Raw genomic sequence first — 27,811 nt, 5'->3', positions numbered from 1 at the left:
ATGTACAATATGTATTATATTGACGAGTGAACGGTACCGCCGGCTGGGGGGGGGGGGGGTGGTGGCGCTGACAGTACGGGAAAAGTCGTCCACATTTCGGCGGAGGGCCCTCCAGCCTCCGGCTGAGCTATGCACCAGCAGAAAGCTTGAGGAAGCTTGAACCTTTCTTTTTGTGAAGGACTCCTTTGTTGATGCTAATAGCAGGTAACATAACATTCAGGACAAACAAATTCTACGTCTATGGGCTGGTATAGCCACTGCAAGATGCTGGAAAATCTCCCACAATAGGTGTATGTTTGTACTAATTAGGACAAATTCAAGATAGACAAATTATAATTTAGGATTAGATCTGCAAGGAAGTAAAAAAAATCCCAAAATGATAGTGGCGGCACACTGTATGGTAGGTCCTGTCATTAGTATAAATGGGTGATTGATGAACTACTGTATAATGTTAAAGCCCTTTATGTGGTTGAAAGACTAGAAAAGTGCAGACCATTTAATGATCAAACCCATTAATATCCAAACTTTCATAACTGGATAGCACTGACTGGATCAGAGATGAGGCCACAGCTATTATATTTGCCATCTCTGCAATGTGGTAAACCAGTTCATAGCTTTCCATCTGTGACCTATTTCTTGCCGTCCATTAGATTGGTGAAAGGGAAATATTAACCTTCATGGGGTTGAGTAGAATTTTCTTAATTTGAAATAGTGCTTTAGGCTTTAACACACACTCACACTAACCATTTCACCTAAAGCTAAACTCCTCCTTTTAACTAACCTCAATTACCTGGACTTGGGACGAGTCCTGGTCATTGTGGGTTCACTGGTGCATTGCAGAGGTGCACACACACACACACACACACACACACACACACACACACACACACACACACACACACACACACACACACACACACACACACACACACACACACACACACACACACACACACACACATAGATATGCTCTCGCACACTAGCAAAGATGGAGAGAGAGACTCATCATCTGCCATTGTGATCCCTCTATGGACTTACTTGGCTCTCATATCCATTTTCAAGGTCACCAGTATTCCCAGTAGTGATTCTGTCATCTGAGCCTCTGCAGTGAAGATTAATGATATTCTCATTAACTTTGGTGCTGCAGGTTTGTCATGTATTAACCTGCTATATAAGGACCCAGTTGTTCCTATTACAGTCAGAATAATAGTCGTTTGAGTCCAGAATGCTTGTTCATACCTCAAATGGTTGGAAATGGGTGTATTATTATTATATTATTATTAAGATGTGAGGATCAAACGGTACAAAATAAAACAGGAAGTAAACCCAGGGTTAGGGTTACAAATGTCCCCTGGAGCAAAACTATACGGGTTATCCAAAAAATAATGTGATTTTAAGAGACCCAAGACTCTACCGAACGCATCAGTGTAGTTTACATGTCTTTAAACGTTTTTTAAAACTGCTCAACTAGTAGTTTACAAAACGAAGAAATATTAAGCCTATGGGCCTTGAGACAGACTTTGTCTCACTCTCTGGCTCCTCAGGACAAAAGTAAATATCTATGGGATTCCATACCCAGCACAAGCAGCATCGTTTTGATCCAAAATGAAGCCTGAAAGTGAATATTGTGGCCGTGAGGGCAAACGTGTCATTTTTACAGGATTCTGACTCTGCTCTCACTCTGTCTCACCTGTAAGAAAACACACAATAATGTAAAACTCAGAAACGGACCCAACAACTAATGAAACATAGTTAGTGATTATGAAAACAGTATAATAGATATCAACAAGCTGTTTTTTATGAAATAGTTTAGACGTTTGTCAACATTTTAAAGTTTAATTGGTGTTTCTAGCTGAAATATTGGCGAAGCTGAAAAGTTGAAATTTGAAGGAGTTTAAGAGGATTTGAAAACAAACCCCATTTGAAAACCATGTTAAAAAAGTTTGATTTTAAATAATATCAATAAAATTATAAGAGCTAGAAAGCTGAAAAGTCAGAGCCCTCGTCTCCTGAATGAGCTGAACATTTTAATATTAGAACGGTTTTTCTAAGGTCCAGAAAGAAACAGAATTAATTTCAATTTAATTTATTTTGTGTAGCCTAAAAACATTTACAAATGATCATCAGAGGGTTTTCAGTGTGTGCCCATACGAATTCAGGCACTGTTTACTTTCACAGAGACTTTCTAAATCTCAGTTTCAACATTACAACCTACTGCTATTCAGAACACTGGTGAGATGTGGTCATCAGTGAGAGCTTTATAGTCTGTACACATACAACTTCCTCTGTCTCAGGACCTTTACCCCCCGCCCCCCCACCAAAAAAAAGGCGTTTAAGCACTCTGTTACCATATTTTGATAAACTTAAGATAAAGATTTAAAGTTTCAATGTGTAAAACAGGCTGCTCAGTAGTTTGAATACCCGTACCAAATGGAAATATAGGTGAAAAGGTGAATTTGTCTGTAACAATCATGTCAGTGCCAAGCAGGACCTGCTCCTCTGAAGAATATTTCAGTCCTACCAGACAACTCAACTAATGTTATTAATCACACTCAGAGGTAAATAGCAGTCATGGTTTTTCATTGAGAAGGATATTTTTATAAAATGCACCAGATATCTCCATAGATTCCCAAAGTTGCATTTTCATGAACCTTTTTTTGCCTTTTCATTATGCAGCTGTAAATCCTGTTGAGGCGTCATTGTTCTGGTTTGACACAGTGGTGTTTCTGATCCCTCTTTTGGATTTGTTGTAGAGTCCACTTGGCTTCTTTGGTGCCAGAGTATTCATAAAACAGACCCTATATATTTCCCTTTCCTCTCTCTCTCTCTCTCTCTCTCTCTCTCCCACACAAACACACATGAACAAGCATACATCAGCGCACAAGGCAAAGTCCATCATGCACACAACTCCCCTGAAGCTGCCGGTTTATGCTCCAGTTAGGGCTGGGCGATATATCGGTATAAACGAATATATCGGTATATTTTTTAATGGGATATGGAATTAGACAATTTCGCATACATCGATATATTTCAATTTGCGCTCTGAAAGCAAGCTGCCGACCCGGAGCGCTCTGCACTGCTTCTCGCCCTCGCCCCGCCCATCCTCTTTCACGCGCAGAAGGGGGAGGGGCATCACGCGCAGAGGGGGGAGGGGCAGGGACACACACGTCAACAAACATGGAGGAAGCAACAACGTCTGCGCAGCGTGCGGAGGAGGAATTGGTTCGTTTAAAAAAAAAAAGCAGTGGCTCAGTAATTTGGAGATGGTTCGGATTTAAAGTATCCGATGAGCAACAAAACAACGTTAAATGTAAGGAGTGCCATAAACAGGTTACAGTAGGGTTGTCAACTGTCCCGTATTACCTGGGACATCCCGAATTATGAGCAACTTTGATTTGTCCCGGCCGGGACAGCTCCAAAGTTAGTCATTAATTAAAGTTATTTTATAAAAAACTAAGTAATTTCTTCTCATATTCTCTCATAACGCTGAGATACCCATTTTCTTTTCATAAATGACTAATTGTATAGATTTTAGATAAGTTTCATTCCAAACAGACATGTCAAAGTTGAGTTTGCTGTTGATTGGGGAGACTGGGACACGCCCAGTAATAAACTACGAAGAGGAGGGTTTTTTCTGCATATGCCTCTATTTATAACAGATAGCTGCAATATCTCTGAGGGGTGGGGAGAGAGGGGAGGGGAGGGACAGAGAGACATTGCGAGTCCAACGACCTACAGCTCATTCCAGAGGTAGTGGCAGACACAGCGTTCACTCTATATGCTCCTGCCAATTGTTATACCTGAGCTGCAGAACGTGTGTTGCAACACCACCAGAGGACTCTGAACAGATTTTCAGGATATTGTCTATAATAATCATCAAACGAAGGACATAACAAACAGCAGATTGACAATGCCGGAGGAGAAAGGTAGTGATAAACTTTTATTGGTGTGTTCATCGGCCTCCGAGAGAAAGGAGGATTCCCTTGCATTAATCATACCTTAAATACAATTTCGCTCTTATATTTAGCAGATAGCTACTGCTTTACCGCAATATATATTAATAAACTGCAATCCCATAACTCATTCTAGTTCTAGGTCCCATTATTGTGATTGTGTGTACAGAAGAATGTGCATGGAAGTACCTAACCCACAGAAAAATAGGCCTCCTATTATGTAAGCCCGGTCAGAAGCAAGTAGCACTTTCTGTGTCAATGTTACTGTTGAGCTGGCACAGTACTTGGCACAGTACTTGTGCTGCGGGTTGATATGCTGCCTGCCTCATTGCAACATCACGGCCCGTGTTGCGTTTCTTTGCTGCCTGCTGCCTGATGAGAATTTTATTACGTACTTTCCACTGCCTACCACCCACCAGCTGCTGGTAAAAAAATAAGTCTCGTTGTTGTTTCTCAATAGACATGTACAGTATTTCCTCTCCTCTCTTGTGTTCTGTCCTCAAAAGCTTTGTTAAAGCTGATGCAGTGTTAGGCCTGTGGTTCTGGTTTCTAACTGCTGGATCACAATGTGACAAAGCTTGTAAAGTTGGTAGTGAGGACTTACAGGCAACAAACACACATGCACAGACATACTTCACATTGACATACCAGACAGAAATTCTTCAAGACGCAACGTTCATTTTTGTAAATGTAATTGTTTGGTATTTTTGTAATATCACAATAACACAAATAACCAACCACAAAAATTGGTAAGAAAAGACACGCTATTGTGGACGTACACATAGATCCATTCGCACAGGCACACACACACACACACACACACACACACACACACACACACACACACACACACAGACAGCACTTTTGGCTCTAGGCTGTGTCTTATTCTGAGCCAAGGATAGTGCATTTTGTGTGATGTCATAGCTGGCTGCTGGTCGCCAGTTACAGCGACACCTCTCAGTATTTTGGACCTGATCTGTGGTTCAGATAGCATTAACCTGTTGATATTGGAATTTAAATGAAAAAAGTTTTTGATTGTGTCTTTGTTATTAACTGGCTCAGTATCAGTCACATGATCCATATGGTATTTAGCTTTTCTATGTTTCTCTGCTGATACTTCTAAGAGCAAAGTCAAGGTCAAGGTAGCAAAAAAAATATGGCTTGACCCCCCTAACCACTCCTTCCTTCTGCAATAAGGGCGCACTACTTCCTGCATTTGCACTGAGTCTTGCCCCTGAATGTAAATTGAGATATGGAGTACCCTGTATACATTGCAAAGGTAGAATTGTCTCAGATTTGGTCACCAGCACAAGACTCTGCCTTCCAGTCCATCCCTTGGGTGTCTTTGAAACCTAAAAGTGCAGCATAAAAAACAGGAAAGGCAACACTTACTTATTACCATACAACAATATCCAAAATCTCTTATCGTATCTTTTGTTAGAAAACCTTATCAATCAGTGAACCTAAAATGTCACTCTATGCTGTCGCGTAAACATTTTCAAATGCAAACTATGAAAAAGAGCCTCAGAGCAGAGTATGATCAGTAAACCCATATATTTATTTCTATGTTGCAGGATTCTGTTGGATCTTTGACATCCAGTTGAAGAGCTGCAGAAACATGTCAAATTAATCCACATTGAAGGAATATTTATATTTATTCACAAAGTCCATATTCATTTAAAATCATGCTGGCTTTCACGTTTTGCTCCAGTTTGAGCCAAGTAAGGCTGATGTTTTAATCTCCTGGTTATTATTATAATAGTACTTATTTAATCAACAGCAAACTTAATACTATCCTTCATTCATTTCCTCCACTTCCCTGTCTTTATAAGTGCTATTTACTAGTGCTTATACTCACGGCCGGTGATCAAATGCTGTTAAGGTCGGATTGCAGGCATGACCGCACAGTTGGAGGTCAGGATTTAGAGGTGAGCAGGAACCATCAGAGTATTCTGTGTATCCCAGTTTCTATTGCAGGACTTCAGTGAAATGTGCTCACAGGCTGAGATGATGGAGGGAATCTTGGGGTTCGGAGTGATGGCAGGGAACTGTTTAGTAATATCTGTACAAAGGTAGAGCCATGACATTTTATGTAGGAGAACTGAAGAAAATAAGAACGGGAGAAAATGTCAACACAGAAAATGAAAGAGTTATAGCTCTTTTGGTTTTAAAATGTCTACTATTGTCTTGTTCCTATGGGTCTGTGTGCTCATGTGTCCTCTTATGTTTTTTCTTTTTAATGTCATCAAACTGTCAAAGACTGCGGATGGAAATTAGTATTTTTTTAACGTTTGATCTTTGCGCATGGGAGAGTTCCGTCCCCATGGGCACAAACAGACACGCACTCCCACCAGCGAAAAAAACAAATTAGAAGTAATGGTTTTATTATATTACAAAGCAATGCCAATAGAAATGTTTCAAGGGCACGAAGTGGGGGGTGCAAATAGTATATTTACAATGAATTCCAACACCAATGGGAAGAACGTCAAAACTACCTTCATGTAATTGACCAGATCTCTAAAGCAACAAATGGTTCTATATTTGAACTGTTTTCAAAATGGGAAAGAAAACACTGTTATTTATTCATATTTACCAGGTAATACAATATTATGCCATATATTTAATGGATTTCCTTAAATATAAACAAAAATATGTAATCTACTGTTTACTCATACGAAAGTGACAAGGTCAACAGCTCGGGCCACCACATTCAACCCATGGAGCCTCTGCATATGGTTCACACCAGGAATGTTACAGAGAACTATGTGGGTGGAGGGAATGCTCTATTTTTAGGAAGTGCTTGGTTTCCAAAGGCATCTGGGATAGTTACTGTTACACATTGAGTGGGGCTTTACTTCCTTATTACATGTATATGTACCTTAAAGGACTTTTCATGATAAAGCAGTAGAGATACTGTAAAGGGCTTATCTCGCTACTGTTTTGTGTGTCATATGAATTAGGAAGGTTGTCAATTTCCAGCATTAAATGGTTTCTGTTTAGGTCTCTTTGAGCAAGAATGTTGGCCTTCTCTTTTATTGTTTGGGACCTAATTATAGGCATTTCTTCATGGTGCCTCACACATGCTTGATATGTGGGGGGTGTATCCACACGCCTTTGTGTGGCCAGTACAGTATGCTCTGTCCCCAGAGGCTTCCACTGTGTGAATATACTGTATGCATCACAGACATCCAATGTTACATTGCTCCGAAAGCTGCCTGCCCCGGCTGCGACCTTTGGGACAACAAAATCAGTAGGGGAGCAGTCACCAGAGAGGTGTATTGATGATGAGGAGAACAGGTCCAGGAGAAGACAAGGCAATGCACGGGTAGTGGGGTCAGTAGAGGGAGAAAACATCTTCACGCTAAACTCATTACTGCCTCACATCACCAACTGAATTCTGTCCACGCCAGTCCATTGACTGATTGTAAGGTCAGGTTCATCTGTAGGCCCAGTAGTTTTACCACAGTTCTTCTCCCAAATGGGCCTTGGAGGAGAGAATTTTGGTTGGAGAAAACTGCTCATACTCTCCTACTCATGTCCGGGGCCAAACAACAATGGCCTATGGCAGAATCCATTTTAGGTGGCTGATAAATTATACATTTTATGTCACTCATTGGTATCTTTAATCAGTAATTGGCTAAACTGCTTCTTAGACATGCCTCTTTCGGCCAGATCGATTTGGCCCCAGCCCGGCTGAAGCATAGATGGTGGAGATGACGTGCAGGAAAAGCATATATTTTTCATCGATATCTTATTTTACAAATATTACCGGCAATATTCCATAGACAAACAGAAAAATACCCAAATATTGATTATTTGTATGCATTATTAATATAATAAAAAATAATAAGAATCTTTTTCTTTTGGTGGCCCTCTATTGGCGAGCTGCCACTGTCATTCATCATTCATTTTGTCAACAGTTTGTCTCAATACTAAATACCAAACTGCTCACACTGCCCCACTCCCCACTGACAGATTATTGGACCCCTATCTAAATGTAATCTACAACTGTTTCTACAAGCCTTCTCTTCTATCTCTTTAATGGTTAGCATGCCCACAGATACGTTTGATATAAAGTCTATCCTAGTAAAAATCCATATTCTTGTATTGGTTCAGTTGGCAAATCACACACATGGATTGAAACAAAGCAGCTCTGCTTACTTCAAGAATGTTCAGTCATGACGAAGTTACACCTTTTCCCTTTTTTTAAAGTAAATAATAATAACTGTATTATTATTATTATCCCTACACTTCCTTTCTCTCTTTCTTCCTCAAAATCAATTCATTTGATGAACTCACTTTTCCCAAGCCGATTACCAGTAACCATGGATGCCAGATGAAACTAACAAAGCAGTTCTTTACTGACAACACAAAGGGGCTTTCATTCGGCCGATGCCCCTGCCGGTATTGAAAGGCCCGGCAGTACAATACGTGACAATTTTCGGCCAGGGTTCTGATAAAGGGGGAAAAGGGCGAGTACAGATGATGCTGTTACGGTGAAGCTGTAGGCCTTGTAGTGGGCAGTGGTACGACGGGGACTGACTAACAAGAGCCCTGGAACACAATGTAACTGCTCTAAAAGGGATTGGAAACATTACGACTTTCTATCGTTCTGGGCTTTTCTGTGTTAGTGACTGTATGAGGGTTTGTCTACTCAGTCATATTTTAGTAACCTTATGGGGAAAAGAAAGTGGTCCCTATAAAAGAAATCCTTAAATGTTGCACTTGCTGGCCTTGCAACAACTCATTAACTTAAGTTAGGCACGTGGTTAGGGTTATATGAACTGCACTGTCCTCATAATAATGGAATGAAGAAACAACTTTGTGTGTGTGTCTGTGTGTATGCACACAAATAAGAATATATAAAATGCACGTTGTTTCCATTACTAAGATCAGTGTTTCTATAACTTCTATGTGTGCATTTATTATTCAGTTATGTCTTCAGTTATTGGCATGATGTCGTAGATAACCTTCATGATGAATGGGGATTCATTTACATATCCTATGAAATAGTTGGTCACACTGTCTGATCGATACTTACCAGATTTATCATCAAATTCAACCAGTCCAAATCTAGTTAAAGACCTTTGCCTGATACTGTTTTATTTCCTGCAGTGTTCCAGCAGCAGGCCGTCCACGATCCTCTGGAGCAGCAGAAACAGAAACCAAAGCCAGGGGGGGGGCCCATCCCCTGTCAGAACTGTGGTAAACCGTGCAAAGGGGAGGCACTACGTGTCCAGAACAAACACTTCCACATCAAGTGCTTTGCCTGTAAAGGTAAGTAAACGCCTGCTATTACCCCACAACCCTCCGTTCTCCCTTCTATCCTCAGGAAAAATGAATCCTTAACCCTTGAACCCGATTGTGAAGGGGTTCACTCGCAGTCCTTGCTGAATCTGACAAAATGATGGCGTAGTCGTAGGAAGAGTTGGTGCATTTTTATTCTTCTATAAAGTTGCAGGGGCAGGTGAAGATGATGTCTGCGGAGTAGAACACTATTTAGAACAGAATACAGGTACAAAAATATATCAACAACTTGCTTCTTGCTTATGAGAACTTTTTTGATTTTTAGCAAATGGCTGCAATGAAACAGATTGAAACTTTTTAAGGGGTCTGAATACATTCCGTACCCACTGTATATCAGAGTGAGGAAATCGATAATTTCCATGTGTGCACAGTCATTTGGCTGTTAAATCTGATCCCAAAAGGTCATCTAAAAAGTTAGGTAGGACGTTAGGCTTCTTCTTAATACATTTGCATTGGTGATGAGCAAACCCATTGCCAACCCTATACACATCACATGCATTTTATGCAGAGGAAACAGAGTAAACCTTTTAATGTAAATTCACATTGCTGAACAATGTGCTTTAACGAGATAGAAAGCTGGAGAGCCCAGATAGAGACTGCTATTATATATTATTATAATTACCGTTATATGTTATTAGTAGTCTCCATTATTTATGAGAATGTTTTTCTTGATAGGTTTGCAAGAAGATCTGTTCAGGTCTAATCAGCAGCAGAGATAGTGTTGTTTACACCAGTGTTTCTCAACTGGTGCAGACCCGTTTGTAGTGGGTGGCGGGCCTTTGCATGGGAAAATAAAAATTTCGCGGCTTGTCATTAAGGGGTGATGGTGGGTCCCGGAGCCAGACCAGTTGAGAACCACTGGTTTACACTGTGTGAATATATATTGTTGTGGATGAGAGGAGGTCGGTATGTTCGTGTGCGTGTGTGTGTGTGTGTATTTGGGTTTGGGTGTCAAATTCTTGAACTGTGTGTTCTATATATGTCCTTGGGGGGAGGTGGACCGTACTATATAGAGTGTACTTGTGTCCCACCCAGTCCACACTCTCAGCATGAGCCTCGTGACAGACCGCTGTTGTTGTCAACACATACGCTTGCTGCTAGGCTACCATTCATGTTGCTGTAATGTTAGTTAATCTTACATGGACCATTATTAGACTCCTTGTCTGCTCTCCCTTCATCCTTAAATCCCATTGACAGTGGATTTATTTCATACAACATACAACATTAGGTTCTTAACAAGGAAACAAATCCGTAACTTTAAACTCATGGAAAAAAGAGTAACAAGAGGTCATTTAGCGAGCTATAACTACTGAATAATAAAAAGAAACAAATATATTGTTACCCTACCCAGTAGTGGAACATCCACTGTGTTCACACCCTTCTAATGCATTTCTGACTTTCACAAAAGGGTTTTGTGCTGAAAGGAATAAGGTTCGGCTTATTCTGACGTTAGTTTAATATTAATGTTTTTTTATTTGACACAGAAATATTGCTTTGATTGAATACTTTTCCGAAAAAGAGACAGAAAATCCTTTTTGTTTATTACTCAATACAAAAGGCTAAAACTATAAAAACATGCATTGACTTAATGCAGTATGATCCTCAATGTAGTATGAAGGCATCTTTACCATGACATACACTCGCTGGCTCGCTGGTTCTTTAGATTACAGTTGATTGATATATGAGTCAAAGGTATTCTTGTGGATGATTTCTGATCCAGATGAATACAACTCTGTCCACAATGAGCTGGATTATAGGATAATCTCTCGAGTGCCGTGTCTCTGCCATGAGATCTTAAATTTTGATGACATGATAATTGCCACTAAGTGTGGTATAATATTGTGCATCTTCCTTCAAGCCAAGCTTTTATCTTTCTTTGATTTAAGATGAAAATGTTGATGATAACATGCTACAGGTCACACATTAATCAGAGTTTTCTAATTGAAAATCATTATTTCCCAGTGAGTGGAGGTCATGGTTAAGAGAACAGGACACGTTTTCATCAAGTTGTTTGGCTTCATTTCTAAACGGCTTACATGTATTCATACCATATAGAGACCATGTTAGCTATGAAAGGGAAAAAGAAGATTGTCATCCAAATTCCATGGAAATAATTAAATGTGAAGTAGTCACACCCTGTCGGAAAGCCTAAAACAGTAATGAGTTGTAAATGTGATACGAAAACACAATTTTATTTCACAGAGGCCACAACACTCACAAAAACGGCCTTTTTGATGGTGATTCCTCTGCCTGAAATGTTATTACATCACTTCCAATTGATCAGACCAATACCAGTCACAACTTTGATTGAAAGTAGATCACACGTTTGAGTCCAAGTGGGAAAACTCTCAAGATGAGATCCAGCATTGACCTTGTTCATGATAGGTAGTTAGGAAAAGTGAGATTTTGACATACGGTTAGCGTCTTGACAAAATGGGATAGCAAAATGGGATAGCAAAATGGGATAACAATTGGGTATTACTCCTTTACAGCTGTTCATATAAAATGCCAATGAGCATCCTTGAACTGAATTAGTGGTTAATTCTACGCCCAATATTCTATTGAGTCACATTAACGCCCTAGTGCAGGGGTCCCCAAACTTTTTCAATCTCATTAAAAAGCCCTTTTAAGCCTACTAAAATCAGTAGTGGTGGCAATCAAGCCAGTAAATCGGTCAAAGTCTGTTGTAAGCCCTGCAGGACTTTATCTTGGCGAGTGAAGGCAGCCTCATGGAGGGTTAGGCGAGCATCGTGACGAGACACTGTGGCATCATGACTGACCACTGCCGCGTAGAGTTGATCCACCGATGTTGGTGTCCGTGGGTACTGAGATGATGGGGAAGCCTTTGTCTCTGCTGGGTCTGGTTCCAGGGTCGAGTCTTGCTATCAGGATCGTCGGGATCCGATCCTGGGTCTTTGTGTAGCAGGCGGATTGCCTAGCACTGCGCTACGAGTGATGATGACCCAAGACTTGGCAAACACAAAGAAACTCAGGTGGCTTTTAAAGGCTAGCAAATAAGGCACAAGTGAACACAATGAAAACAATCAATGTGACAGGAATAACTGGAACACAAAGCACCCCATATGGTCCTTCAGGGTACTGCAGTCCAAAAACCCTGACAGACTATGTATGGTAGCTCCTATCATCAGTGAATCAATGGGTATGACCATTTACCATTACTACAATTACTAGGGATGGACAATACCGTCCGCTACACCTCATCAATCCCACCACTGAAACACATATGGTGAGTTATTGTAAAACTTGAGGTGCAGTCCAGTTTTCACATTCATGGCAGAAAGCACATGGCCCATGTATATTTAACCCTGCTTATTCTCACACACATGCACAGTGGAAGTTATTGTGAAACACGAGGAAGAGTCAAGGTCACACCATTTCAAGGACATAGTTATATATGCATGTATAACATGACACCACAACATGTCTGTATATAATGTCTTTGGAAGTGAAGTGTGTTGGAAGGACACATGCTCCCTTGTTTTTGTGTTCTACACACACACTGTGGATGACTGTGGCTAGTAGTAGAGCAGGGTCATCATTCAATCAGACTGTGGGCGGTTCAATCCCCAGCTCTTCTAATTCATATTGATGTGCCATTGGGCAAGACACCTAACCCATCATTGTTCCCGTAGCTGTGACTCACAGTGTATGCTAGCTCCTGTCATCATTGTGTGAATGATGACATGTAGTGTTAAAGAGCTTTAAGTGATCGAGAGACTAGAAAAGTGCCATACAAATACAGTCCATTCGCCATTTACACAACCATCCACACAAAAAACAGGCTTTTTCAGATATTTCTTATCCTCCAGAAGCTCAGTGCTGCTGTTTTGGATTAGGCCAAATTACATGTTAAGTGCACTATCCTTTATTATCCCCCTCCCTAATTCTGGAGCCAAAAATCCAGAGAAGATCAGACATAAAGTTGATAAGTAAAGCTGTTGCCTGTTTATATATACACTCACCTTAAGGATTTTTAGGAACACCTGTTCAATTTCTCATTAATGCAATTATCTAATCAACTAATCACATGGCAGTTGCTCCAATGCAATTAGGGGTGTGGTCCTGGTCAAGACAATCTCCTGAACTCCAAACACAGTATTAGTATGGTGTTCCTAATAATGCTTTAGGTGAGTGTATAGCAGACACATAGCTAACTGTCTGTTGCCACACACATCTCCTTTCACACTACGGACAGCCATTTTATGAATTGTCCGTTTTATACATACATAATGATATCCACTTTTTCTTAAATAAATGTCTGTCTCTTACCTCTTTAACTCTGAGAGTTTCAAAGTTAGTGTCTTATAATAACCTTATAACAAAAGAATATAGTAATATTGTACATCAAATTAAACAGCAGAACCAGTTCTACAAGTTCAAATGTGCCATGTTTCCATGTTTAAAACACAACTCGAATGAATGACCAATGTCATGATTAATTTGACGATAATGGGACGACCTAGTCAAAATATTTCAGCATTTTCCGACATAAACTGTTGGTATTGGCCTTTATAATTTCACTGTTGGCTTGTATTTGATACTTTAGTTACAACTACATTATATGCATCATCTCCAAACCACTGAATTAATTTCCTTTTACTTTGTTTACCTTTTTTGTAAATGTGTAAAAGCAATAAAACATTTTATTTACAAATCACACTAGTGCAAATTTGTTTCACTATTACTACATGATGAATTAAGAAGAAGATCACACTCTGGCTCTGAGATCTTCTAGAGTGGCTTTACATGATGTAAGTAGCTTCATAGGGCACAAGATAAGCCTTCAAAGATGGAAGTAATGAGTTTCCGGTGAGGTTATCTGACTTTCAGCCTTGGGAAATGTTGAAATTAAGTTTTTAGGGCTGTCAAGATTTTTCAAAATTAACAAATTAATGGCACAATTACAAAAAATATGTTTTTCTTCAAAAGACTAAATCACACTCTCAAATTTTGATCATTTGACATCCGACATTTAGCCAGGACGTTCTCCAAACCACAGTGGTTTAGGGCAACAGTGATGGTGTAATTGTTAAAGGTACTATTGTTCTGAAGTTCCATCTCTGACCTTCTGGGCTGTAACAGAAAATTGTACTCAAAAGTAAATCACTAAAACATTTGATCACACACTTCGTACGAACACACACCCACAGTTTGAAAGGTCAAACCCTCTTGAGATTCATGGAAGTTGCATAGCACAACAGGCATGCAGTCGACTCATTCTGCTGCTCTCAGTCTCTGGACAAAACATTAGTTACATCATGATCTCATCCAAATTCAGCAAAAACACACCCTGTGTTGTCATGGAGATGAAATGGTTTTGATTTGCTGAAATCGCTGCTGGAACATTGGATACTGCATTGCGGATTCAGATTCTTCCCTAAATTGGGTGTTGTCTTTACTCCAGGCTAATCTTCTTGTTCTGTTGAATAAAGATTTTTTTTAATGGCAACAATTTAATATTTCTTTTTATTGCTGTCTGTTAACAATTGTTTGAAAGTAAACTGCTGTCCCCCGCTTGATTAAATCTGATTTACCGACTAAACCGGCTTCTTTAACCAACATGCTTGAGGGATTAAAGAAAGGCATAAGAAAGGAAGGCGTCTTTAGAGGGCTTCGATTAGCAATGAGGGACAACTCTGAAAGAGCATCTTCTGTCTCCCTCTCACACATGTATGCACTCAGACCTTTTTGATCTGTATTAGACGGCTAGTTGGCCAGTAACCTTGCCTTCCCCTGTAGTATATGCACCATGCTGCTATCATGATTTGGTTTGCTTCGCTTTTAGAAGGATGTTTTACTTTTTGCCCTATGTAGTATATTATGAATGGGCTTGTACTTGGTCTCAGATTGGCTGAGCTGCAGGAGCTGCTTTGGCAACTAAGTTAAACTAGAGTAAGCAAAAGAGTGCCAACCGGCAGCGCAGGTGTAAATATAGAAGAATTGAAAGAGGAGCTGAGAGTAAGCTGCACTGCGAGGGCAGATTTCTGTCTCCAGCGATCTATTTATCCCTCTATGTAGCAGAGCCGGTTTTAATTCTTTAGGTGCAAGTGCCCCACTCTACCAGCTCACATGTCATATGTTGTGCAAGATACTGAGCTCCAAGTTGTTCTTTATGGTTGTGCCATTAGTGGATGAATAGGCACATTTTGACATGTCATACTTTGAGTGATGAGATGGATACAAAAGCGCTAAAAAATATTATCATATGAAACAAGTCTGTCTCAAGTCATTCAGAGCAAGTCTGAAGGCAATTGACTCAATCAGGTAGCAAGTGTTAGTAATTATGTAATAAGTCAATGTAAGTTTAAGTGAGAAAGAAGGTAACAAATGTAAGTAACTTACGATCATTGTGTGAGCCAGTAGCACCCGCTGGAAATAATGTCGTTCACTTCCTGTGAAAACATTCCTGCTTGTATTGTTGTGGTTGATAACTAGCATGTCGACTTCTTTGAGGGCTTGATAACAAAGTGAAATGGTGCAAATACTGGACAAAGGTTGTCCAACATGTCAGTTAAAGTTATTGCAAGAGAATAAAAAGAATGGGATAATTTGACTGTAACATATGTTGGAGGAAAACATTGGGAACAAGACTGAAGAATAACACTGCACGTCTTGTGTCTGCTACATTAGCGTATGTTGGTGAATGTTATTCATCATGTAGCTTTGGCACCTAACTAATATCCCCTATAGTTGTTTAATTCCAAAAACAAACCAATCTGAATCCTATCTTAACGGGTAGGTTTGCTGCCCATTATCTTGCATAGGGGCACTCATCGCTCTTCTTGCTGGACATTGGTAGCAAAACACATGATGACGGACAAAATTGCTTTTCATAAAACATAGTTGAAACCGTATGATGAACCGCTGGTTGGGTAGCGATTTAAATGGCTGGGAGACAAACAAAAGCCAACTCTTTCATTTTTTTACATCAAAATAACTGGGCCTTCTTTCATGTTGTAATATAGAGTAAAGTTAGAAAGCTTTCTCATGTCACTCAACAGGACATCGTGGGCCTGCAGTCATTTACAGCTGATGTCCTTGTAATTACATTTAAGGAGAAGTCTAGGGAGCAGTGGAGATGGGTTAACTAGATCACAATATTCTTTTCAACTTGCTTTGTCATGTTTTTCCCATCAATGGTCTCCTCCATCATTGAAAACCTGGTAGACTCTAACAGTCAGAGTCTATTCACATACGAACATGACCTATAGCAGCTTCAGCAACTACTGTTTGTATTCTTTTCCATATCTAACTGGTTTCAAAGGCAGAAAGCTGGCTTTGGTGGTGCTAGTGGTTGGAGGTTTTTGTTTAATTGTTTTAGCTATTGTTATGGAAAGATTGCACTGAGACCTTCATGACACCAGACCCATGGACATTCCTGAAATTATAAACGTATGTGTCTTGAAAATGTTATGTTTATGCGATCCAAACCACAGGCTACAAACACACCTTCACACACCCCTGCAGGTTTGAGACCGTGTTTGTGCACGTGCATGTACAAGTTCACAGAGCCGTCATGAAGCAGCAGCTAAAGCAAACATCTCTCATTTAACTTTGCTCTTTTTTTTTCTGAAAGAAAGAATGGAGGGAAAAGAAAGGAGTGGTGATGTTTTTCCTGAAGTAGTAAGAAAACAACGAGATTTCCTCTGAGGGTGCGGCTGGTCGCTTATGTCATGTGGTTGCTATGGGCTCCACGTCAGGCGATGAGTCGGTGAGCAGCCGGGGTGGGGAAAAACAGGGTGGCTCCTAAAGAAAGACAGGAAGTAAAAAGTATGAGATGTGTGAATCTGTGGTGTACAAGATAAAACGTTAAAAAGTTAAATGGACATCCTGACAGGCACAATGGTGCATTGAGCTAATAATAACAAAAATAATGGACCAATAAGATACATTTTAAAACCACATTAATAGGAGATTCAAGAACAAATTCTCCTTAAACAATCTTTGTTAACCCTTCCCTTTTTTGCTCTTTTCTTTCTCTTCCATACCCCTCAACCTTTCTCCCCTCCCTCTTTCATATACCTTCTCTTATTTACAGTATGTGGTTGTGAACTGGCCCACGGGGGATTCTTCGTGCGTCAGGGAGAATACATCTGCACTGGGGACTACCAGCGATTGTATGGGACTCGCTGCTTCAGCTGCCAGGACTTCATTGAAGGGGAGGTGGTATCCGCCCTGGGAAAGACCTATCACCCCGGCTGCTTCGTCTGCGCCCTCTGCAAGTAAGAAACTAGGATGTGGGAAGTACAGCCCGGTACGGAGTACCGTCTATCCAAACAGGTGTCAAGTGTCATATGGCAGTTACAGCCACATCAGCTGTTGGTGTCCAAGAGAAACAGTCAGAAAAAAAAGAAGGTAAACCCAAGCTGGCCTGTTAGTGTGTCATTGAACTTTGATAATTAGAAAATGTAAATGTTTAGGGAGGAATAATTCGGTCTTTGTTGTAGGTAGTGGGGCAAAATTGCCCATTGCCCATAGAGTAAATTGACTTTTGAATAGGAGGCGGGTTTTCTCTGTATGCATCTGTGTGTGCATGTGCTTTTATATCTCGGCGATCTCCATACTAAACTGAGAACATTTAGCTGACGCGTTTATCCAACCCAATGCATCACATTTTTGCCTGGGGAGCAATTAGGTTAGGTGTCTTGCTCAGGGACACGTGGGGCAGCCAGGATGCAAACTGCCAACCTTGAGGCTCCCAGCGCATTACACTACTCCATGCGCCAGCATCTCCCCTACACTATGCCTGTATTCAACACATATGCATACATTCTGATATTTTGAGATTTTGTGTAAAGATTTCATCTGAATGAGCTCAGTTAATAGCTAATAGTAGGTCGATCACGACAGACCAGTCGATCTCGAAGGCAGCACCAGTCAATGTCAAATGCCATCACGTCATGCATGCACGGCCTACCGCAGGAGATGACCGAAAACTATTGCTAATGCTAATTACCGATTCTTGCTTACTAATTTCATTCCGAAGCAACCCAGGCTGACTCTAGCAAGGTAATGACCAAGAATGTGCAGGATGCTTGTGACGGTTTCCTCCTTCTGACAGATGAGAGGCTCGATGTTTTCTTCATATCGACTCGCTTGCCTACTTGCGCTACTATTTACTGCGCTACTACCCCCCTCTGGTTCGACCCTTCCCGTCAGCCGGGTCTAGAACTATCATCGCGGCTCTGTGAAGCTATAGGAACGACATTGATACTTTGACCTGGGAACGACATTATTACTTTGACCTTTAAATATGCTGACATTAAGAACAACTGCGTTCTTCCAATGTGTTTGGTCTTGGCCTCCATTGAGGTCACACATACCAAACAACATCTAAATAAGGTAAAGAAGGTAAAGAGCAGAAGAAAAAAAAATGATGTATTGATGTTCTGACTGTGTTTTCTGTTTTCAGACAGCCGTTCCCAGCCGGCGACCGGGTGACATTTAATGGAAAAGAGTGTATCTGCCAAAAGTGTACCCAGCCTCTCGCTGCCAGCAGCCCTGCACCCATACAGGCAGTCCACAGTCAGTACTTTGTTTAATCAAAAGTGGATTTTTCCAAACTACTTGTTATCATCATTTTCTGTTTCATCTCTTAGATTATATAAAGTAACTCCAGTCTAAAATGTCCAATTTGGTCCAAAATACTAACAGAAACCCTCTTGTGCAGAAAAAGTCAACTTTATCTTAATTGCTTTTTTTCAACAATTATCATTATAAACTAATATAATTTCCCTGCAGACTGCTGCGGCTGTGGGAAGGAGTTCAAGAATGAACAATCTCTTGTAGCTCTGGAAAAGCACTGGCACCTGGGCTGCTTCAAGTGCAAAGTCTGCAACAAGGTGCTCAATGCAGAGTACATTAGCAAGTAAGTCAGTCTGGCTGCATACAATATGCATGTAGAACTACTTCATCTCATCTCATCTTCAGCCGCTTATCCGGGGTCGGGTCGCGGGGGCAACAGCTCCAGCAGGGGGCCCCAGACTTCCCTTTCCCGGGCCACATCTACCAGCTCTGACTGGGGGATCCCCAGGCGTTCCCAGGCCAGTGTAGAGATATAATGTCTCCACCTGGTCCTGGGTCTTCCTCTGGGTCTCTTCCCAGCTGGACGTGCCTGGAACACCTCCCAAGGGAGGCGTCCAGGGGGCATCCTTAGAAGATTTAGAAATTCCTCAAAGTGTTCCTTCCAACCTCCTCAGTCGCGGTCAACAGGGTCCCATCCTTACTGTACACAGCTTGAATGGTTCCCCGTTTCCCCCTCCTGAGGTGCCGGATGGTCTTCCAGAAGCACCGAAAGTCCTTCTCCATAGTTACCACGAACTCCTCCCAGTAGTAGAACTACTTCATTAACAATATTAACTCTATGCAACGTGATCCTGTACGTTGAGCTGAGCAAGCAGAGAAGAGGGGTTGGGATGGGCAAAGTAGAGAGGAGGGAGCGAGGGTTAGAGGAGGCAGAGAAGAGGAGGGGATAGATGGTGAGGAGGGAGTGGGAGGGTGAAAGAGGCAGAGAGGAGGGGGAATTGAGGCGGTAGAGAGGCTAAAGAGGGGGGCGGGGGGTGGAGGAAGAAGGACAAGGGGTGTAGGTAACATTGATCAGCTGTTTGAGGGAGGAAGGGAGAGACACGGAGGCCCAATCCCAGTATCCCAACCCACACCCTGACCCCTGACCCCTAAGGGACTTAACTGACGTTACCTGGTACATTGTTGAGTGTGAGAGTCTATGGGGGCTTTAAATGGTGTAAATATGAATGGGACAGCACTTTACTGCCACAAATGCTACTTTACCATGACAACGTGAACAAATAGGATTTGCAATTGAGGATATTTATTACTTTTTCCTCTCTAAAATTGTTTTTAGAGAGCTTTTATCAGACTATTTCCTCATAGATAAGAGGTACTTATAATAATAATAAAAATAATAATAGAATATGAAAAAAATCTGATTTGTTTGTTTGTTTGTTTCATGTAGGGGTCTGGGGAGTATTGCATAAAGGTAGAATAAAGAAATCCAGGATAAGTGAATAAGCGCCGCTTCATATATAAAAACATTTTGCATGGTTGGTGAGTGCCTTAACAGTTTGCCAATGGCTTAGAAATTAAAAGATTCCTGTTCACATATTTTATCTAAATTGATTTTAGCAGTTAAAAAATGCTCTTTTGTCTGGCACTTGGGGTGGGGGGGGGGCACAGGCACCCTGAGGAATTGTCACGAGGGCAATATATAATATACAATTGTTCACTCCTCAGTGCGCAGTTTACCCCGCCCCGTCCACCTGCAACGACTACTAAACAACTGCTAAATTCCTCCAGGATAACCTGACTATGCCAGCTTAATCCCTCACCCTGGTTTCATGCAATACCCCCCCCCTGATCTCATGACTTGTCCTGTGTTTACCATCAGGGATGGAATCCCCTTCTGTGAGATGGACTACCACGCCATGTTTGGGATCGTGTGTGAGAGCTGCAAGAAGTATATCACTGGAAAAGTCCTGGAGGTAACAGCTCAGTAGAAATACTGTCAGCATTTAGTCGGTGAACTAATGGCCACTTTGTCCCTTAAACAATCTCTCTAAATGGATAAAAGAAGTCAGTGTGTAAAAAATGAAAGGATAAAATAAAGATTAATGAATATACTAATTAAAAAGAATTCACTGATAAAAAAAGATGAATGAATGAATGACCAAGGGGAAGATTAGCATCCTTCTCTCTTGATGGCATTACGAATGTGGTGTCCATTTACTAATCAACTTAAATACAAAACACATTGGTTGAAAGACAAGTACGTACTAGTTGCACTGCTTTGCAATATTCCAAACGTAAACATGAGAATATGTCTATGAATGTGCAATAATGGAGACTTGAAGTTGATTAACTATTTACCATTTGTCAACAACTAAACAGATAATAAAATTGGATTTTTTTTTTTAGACATCTGGAGGTAGAAGTCACTTAATTAAATATTAGTTATTTGCAATATTCATACTTCTCACATTTCAACTTCATTGACCTGATTTCTCGAAAAACAATCCTTACGACACATCAGGTCTTATGCACTGCTAACACAGTTACATTAGACATGCCTTTAGATGTTTTTCTCTTTGACATCATCCATAAAAATTGTATCCACATTTGCCCCTCTGTAGCATGTCAGTCCACTGAGATCAACCCAGCCAGGGCGTGCTCTGTTATTGGCCCTGCTTGGCTTATTCACCACATTCTCCCTCTGTTTTTTGCTCTTGGTTTATGGCTTTGACCTCACCCAGACACACACACACACACACACACACACACACACACACACACACACACACACACACACACACACACACACACACACACACACACACACACACACATACTTTTTACCTCTCCCTTTTAACCATCTTCCCCGCTTAGGCAGGTCATCCGTTCATTGTCCTTCATTCTGAGGTCTGCCTAGAAGCCACACAGCTTCCTGTTCTAGAAATCGCCACAGAATAGATTGCCTCCCACCCCCCGTCCCCCAAAAGAAAAAATACCTACACAATGCGGCAGTAGAAGATCACTTTAATAGGATGGAGGGTAGTGTGAAAGATGGCATGTGTAGAGAATAAACACTGTAAAACATGTACAATATTTTCAAAGCATTTGACAGAAATGATTCATATTGTTGACAGAAGAAGGCAGAATAATGATAAAAAGGACTACTTAAAATAACAGCTTTTAGTGTATGTAATAGGATAACAATGATAACAGAAGCAGGGATTTTAAGTAATAGTAATGTGACTACAAATAAAAAGTAAACAAGACAGTACCAGTGGATGTCAGGCAGAACAGCTGCAGGACCGACCACCATCAGATATAACCACCATCCACAGACCCCTGTAAGGAGGGAAAGCACAAACACTTTGGAAAATAAGCTGAATTAATGGTGTGCATTAATGGGACATGAATTCTTATAAAAGGACAGAGAGAAGAGGAGAGAGGAGCTCAGTGTCTAGGAAGTCCTCCCGGCAAGCTAGGCCGCAGCTTACCTGAGGGCTGGTCTGAGCCCTAACTATAAGCGTCATCAAAGAGGAAACTCCTAAGCTTTGTCCTAAATGAGGTGACTGTGTCCGCTGCAGGGACTGAAAGGGGAAGATGGTTCAACTGGTAACTGAAGGCTCTGGCTCCCATGCTACTTTTTAAGACGTTAGGAACCTCAAGTAACCCAGAATTTAGGGAGTGCCGCTCATTACGATACAATGGGTCTTTCCTGATAACTTCAACTTAACATCAACAAGACATTCTTCAAGTTTAATGAACTGGCTGGTATTGTCTGGCTTGATTGATAGATACAATTGAGTATTGTATGTATAACAATGAAAGTTGAAGGAATGTTTTCACGTAAAAAAATAAATCTACCAACAGAGACATATCATTCTGTTTGATTCCCATAATGTTTTTGGTGTCATAAAACAATATAAGAGGCACTGGCATTTAGAAAATCACTAAATAACCAGTGAAATAGTATTTGGCTCATTATTTGGACTGAAATCTATTCCCCCCCATCCATGACGTTGCCATTCCCTCACACCAACATGTGGATTCTAACAAGATCTGGATAACAAATCTTCCACATTAGCTTTGAAATGTTAAGCCATGTAACATAAGCATGCTAAACACATGGTCTGCTGCTGCCTGCTCACTATTTAAATCCTATAGGGACATTTGTAGGAGGTTTGGACAATTTCAGTGTTAAAGGAAAATGCCAACATTGATTGGTCATTTCTGATCCTTGGATTTATTTTCAGTCACAGTTATATGTATCATGCTCCAATCTCAGTCATTGTAGTCTTACATTTCTCTTTGCACTGAATGCCCTTTATCACTACTTGCACTATTGCGCCACCCAGTGGTTACATACAAAAAACAAGCAGCCTTTCTGGATATGAGCACTTTAGCCAAGCAGTATTAATTAGACAAGGAATTACAATTAGAAAAGGAATGATACATTTTCTCTTGTTGTTTATCTCTTATTCTAGTATTCTGACCACTCTAATCACTCTAATACATCATCATTCACCCGTTCATTCCCATCATGCACATCGGTAACTAACATTCACACACCTTTGTCACAGCTATAGGAGCTTTGTTGGGGAAAAGTGTCTTGCCCATGACACATGCACTAAGTGTGCCCTAAGAAATGCAGAGATTAAGTGTCTGTATGTATACATTATGAACTCTGACTGACATGAGTCCTCAGCTGTGAAATACACTACGCCTGTTTTGTTTTTAGCCATGACTCTTAAACAACCAGAGGCTAATAGTACGTGCTTGGAGGATTGTGTGGAATATATGGATCCCTCACCTACAGAAGACACCTTTGAAGGAATAACAAACGCTGCATTATTCTAAAGTGTAGGACTTAAAGTTGGGAGACGTATCTGGACTTTTGTGTTTTAACATTTTCTAATTTGTCTATTGTATGTCCTCCAAACTTTATCAAAGAGCAATACTCATTTCCTTTATTTCCCCCTAAACATTTTCCATATAATAACCATTTTCATACATGGTCCAAACCTGAACTTTTTAATGCTTTAACAGGCTGGAGAGAAGCACTACCATCCCACATGTGCCCGCTGTGCCCGCTGTGAGCAGATGTTTGCAGAGGGAGAAGAAATGTACCTACAAGGTAGATTGAAAATCTGTTTTTAATTAAAATCATTTTATTTGATTTTGCATAGCCCAAAATCACCCATTGTAAATTTTCCTTAGAGTTCTTTTTAGTCTGTACACATGCAACCTCCAAAAATAAAAAAATACTTTCATCAGGGATCTTTTTAAAAACATTTTTCTAAAAGGTGTAATTCCAAAGCCTTGTGATTCTGCCTGACCACAAAGGACTGTGAATAGATAGATATAATAGACATTGTCTAATGTGAGATGAAATGTTTAGTTTACTTGAACTCATTGAAATGTTACTTTACTGCAGCTGTGCCTCAACACAAAGTAGCAGCTGGTACTTTGACATGAAATCTCTATTTGTTCGACTGTTCAACCAACCGTCCTTGTGGTCCCTGTGGAAGGTTGCAAGCAACCTGACAGTTTCTGTCTTCTGTCCCTGCGTCTTCAGGAACTTCTATCTGGCATCCACCATGCAGACAAGCAGCCAAGCAGGAGGAGAAGAGTAAGGTGGGTGGAAAAGACGGCCAAGCCAATGTATACTTGTCATAAGAGATAAGAGGTGCAGAGCTATTTGATACAAACCCTTAAATAGAACCAAAGTAGAGCCATTGGATGTCATGTGGGAAGAAAATGTTGCAGTTGTAAATAGGAGAAGGCTATGAACACAAGAGTTTTTTGTAGATAGTTTTCTTGTGTTCTAATAGTATCAATGAGAAGCCAAAAGTCAATTCTGCTGATTGTCTAAAATGTCCTTATGTGTAAAAACAGAACTAATGTGGACTCTATCCAACCAGTTACAGCCTGGCAGGCTAAATGATAAACTGAAAGTGTTCAAAATGCTGAATACTGTTATACTGTAGCCAACAAGAAAGCAATATTATACAAGCAAATAGGAGCCATTGAGACCATTTTCATTACATTTTGACAGATTTGATCATATTTAGACTACTTTGGAAATTAAAAATGAAATGGACCATTTGCCATTCAGAAGACCCAAAGAGACACTTTCCTCTGCATCCCAGACCATATAGAAATAGTATTAGACCAGTATTGTAAGTAGCTAAATGTAAGTATGTTATAGTATATGTACCACCACCTTGGTTGGTACTAGTATCAATGACAAGTTGATAATCAAAAGCTTTTTCTTAGTGCTCAGTCAGAGAGTCATTTTCCTGTTTTGGTTAAAGACTGCAAGGTCAGAGGGCAAGCAGGATGTGCCGAGCAGGCAGACACAAGTCTGACAAGGATGGGGGTTAGGGACACACCAGAGCACCATACAACACACACACACGTTGGTCGTTATGTTTACATTGCAATTAGAAGACCCTCACATTAGATCTTGTGTTGCGGGGGGAGGAACTGCTCCTCCCCTACGCCAGGCTAGGGCCAATAGAAATATTTCCTTTTTCTGTCCTACAAGGATCATAAAACATGATGTTCTTCCTGATGTTAGTTAGTTGTTCTTCCGGCCTGCGGGCCGACAGAACCGCTCCTGCCTTCGCAAACGCAGCGCTGTTACTTGACCTGTGATCTGACAAATAGATCTACCAGAACGAGAGAAGGCTGAATTCTTCCAGACGTCCCCATCCGGGCTTCACATTTTTGATCACGTTCCTTCGATGCATTCGTTCCTTCCTCAGCAGACACATGTCCCATCCTCGTTCTTCGTCTTAACCCCTTTCCTTCCCAGAAGCAGGTCCGGATACAGCTCAATGACATCCCTGAGCAGCAGGTTGGTGCTTGTAATGTATTTTTGAAAGTATATGTGTGTTTCAGGTAACCAGGACTTCTTCTGAGAGCATAACTTCAGTCCCAGCATCCAGCGCCTCAGGCTCTCCCAGCAGAGTTATCTACGTAAGATTGTACAACCTCTACTTACGACCAGTGGCAGCAGGAACAGATAGTGTTCTGTTTTTTGTACATCTTTGCTTGATAAAACATAGTATTCCCAGGAGATGGTGGATACATGATGAACGTGTTCTTGTGTCTGCTGTCAGGCCAAACTGGGAGAGGAGATGCTGGACTACAAGGACCTGGCAGCTTTACCAAAGACCAAGGCCATCTATAACATAGACAGGCCAGACATGCTGTCCTACTCTCCATATGTCAGCTACCCGTCTGAGGAGAGGCACTACGGAGAGGTACTCACAGTCTTTCTCTTCTTTTACCATCAAACCTCTCTAATCCAGTGGAATAAATGAACTGTTTGATTCAAGTTGTACTCTAGTTATGTGTGTGTGTGTATACCACGGACAATCATTCATCAAGACCATGCTTGATGCTCACTCACTGACATTGATTGATTGATGTCTGGTGAACTCATATTAACTTGCATATGAGTTTGTTATTATCATTGACTTCTCTTCCCCCCCCCTCCCCCCTCTTCATGTGCAGTCCCCCCAGCTGCTTTCTCCTACCCTTACCGAGGTAATACGATGCACTGTTCCTCACTGTGAAACTGCACACACCCGTCATCATTGTAATTCTTTGTGTGTGTGTGTGTTACATGATTGAATTAAGAGATTTTTGAGGTGAAAGCAGAGCTCTTAAAAATGATGTATTTTGGACACACAGATGATGATACTGTTTAAATTAAGCTGCTCAATTATAGCACACATCTCAGGATTGTTTAGTCATTCTTGTTCTGGTTGGAGAACCGAGGGACCGGTACATTGATCTAGTATCATGTTGCTGTGTCTACGACCAGCTAGCTATAAAACATGTTACTTTTTTTTTAGGGTTAAGTAAATATCCACTTAGTGTGAAAATTGAAAATTCGCGGGGTGAGAGAGATTACAGCTTGGACAAATGAAACTGTGAGCATGGTCAGATCGAAATGTTGGAGCAAAAGGGCCCTTCCAATAAGGACCACTATTAGGCATGGAATGTTCCGGTTGCAATCAGTTTCAGTTATCATCATGAGACTTGCCATTTTTGACATTGATAAAACCTTTTGTGAACGTGGCAAATAAATCAAGTTAAAAAAAATTCAGCAAAAATTAGACTTTAACAATCAGTTTTCTAAGCCCACTGCTGACAGTATCCACCTCATTAGGAATATGTAGGAGATGGAGTCATGCCCATATTTCTGTCTGAAACTGTAATTATGAAGTGAGGGAAGGTTTTTTTCTAATCAGCAAGAACTGACTTTTTTTTTTTTTTACTTTATGTGTTTGTACAGGGCAACGGGGAGAAGTCCCCCCGTCAGCGGAGGCCCTCCAGCCCCAGCTCTAACGGCTCCGTGGGAGGCTATGGACGTTACACCCCCTGCCGTTCCCCACAGAATTATAGCCGGCCAGGTAGTGGTTTCAAACACACGCACATGATACACGCCAAGTTTGAATATCTATTATAGATACAGCGGGTGAAATAAGTATTGAACACGTCACCATTTTTCTCAGTAAATATATTTCCAAAGGAGCTATTGACACATTTTCACCAGATGTTGGTAACAAGCCACGTAATACATTCAATGAAACCAAACTGATTATTCTTTTCACTCCTCTGCCAGAAATCTTGCAAATTTATGGTGAAATGATTGTCTTTCCACTTCCGTATTATGGCCCCAACAGTGCTCACCGGAACATTCAGAAGCTTAGAAATGCACCAATAACCAATGCCATCTTTGCGTTTTGCAACAATTCGGCTGGAAGGTCTTGAGGCAGCTCTTTGCTTTTACCCATCATGGGATGTGTCTTGTGTGACACCTTGGCAATGAGACCTTTTTGTAGGCCATCATTTGGGACTGAACCAGCTGATTTTAATTTGCACTGACGAGGGTCTGGATTGCTTTTTAATTACTGATAGTTTTCAGCTGTTGTCTTGGCTTTCCATACCTTTTTCTACCTCCCTTTCTTTATGTTTTCCATACTTTTTCCATC

General features: G+C 40.8%; 1 protein-coding gene across 8 annotated transcripts in view; it reads left to right on the top strand.

Annotated features, from left to right (window-relative positions):
* Positions 1 to 27,811, top strand: part of ablim2 (actin binding LIM protein family, member 2) — a 45,942-nt gene that overhangs the window by 5,778 nt on the left and 12,353 nt on the right. For 4 of the 8 annotated variants that reach the window (XM_062562000.1, XM_062561995.1, XM_062561991.1 and 1 more), the window contains exons 1-12: positions 3,729 to 3,926; positions 9,069 to 9,230; positions 17,320 to 17,503; positions 18,694 to 18,806; positions 19,023 to 19,149; positions 20,686 to 20,779; positions 23,850 to 23,937; positions 24,379 to 24,437; positions 25,707 to 25,784; positions 25,928 to 26,071; positions 26,325 to 26,357; positions 27,112 to 27,229. In XM_062562000.1, coding sequence (XP_062417984.1) covers positions 3,911 to 3,926; positions 9,069 to 9,230; positions 17,320 to 17,503; positions 18,694 to 18,806; positions 19,023 to 19,149; positions 20,686 to 20,779; positions 23,850 to 23,937; positions 24,379 to 24,437; positions 25,707 to 25,784; positions 25,928 to 26,071; positions 26,325 to 26,357; positions 27,112 to 27,229 — 1,216 coding nt within the window. In that variant the 5' untranslated portion in view covers positions 3,729 to 3,910. Of the gene's footprint in view, positions 1 to 3,728; positions 3,927 to 9,068; positions 9,231 to 17,319; positions 17,504 to 18,693; positions 18,807 to 19,022; positions 19,150 to 20,685; positions 20,780 to 23,849; positions 23,938 to 24,378; positions 24,438 to 25,706; positions 25,785 to 25,927; positions 26,072 to 26,324; positions 26,358 to 27,111; positions 27,230 to 27,811 lie in introns of those variants that run through there. The other 4 variants (XM_062562015.1, XM_062562008.1, XM_062562005.1 and 1 more) reach the window with 3 other exon arrangements.

Source organism: Pungitius pungitius, chromosome 1, assembly GCF_949316345.1.
Source record: "Pungitius pungitius chromosome 1, fPunPun2.1, whole genome shotgun sequence".
Taxonomy (NCBI): Eukaryota; Metazoa; Chordata; class Actinopteri; order Perciformes; family Gasterosteidae; genus Pungitius; species Pungitius pungitius.
Note: the sequence above shows the minus strand (reverse complement) of the source record. Positions and strands in the feature narration are given on the sequence as shown.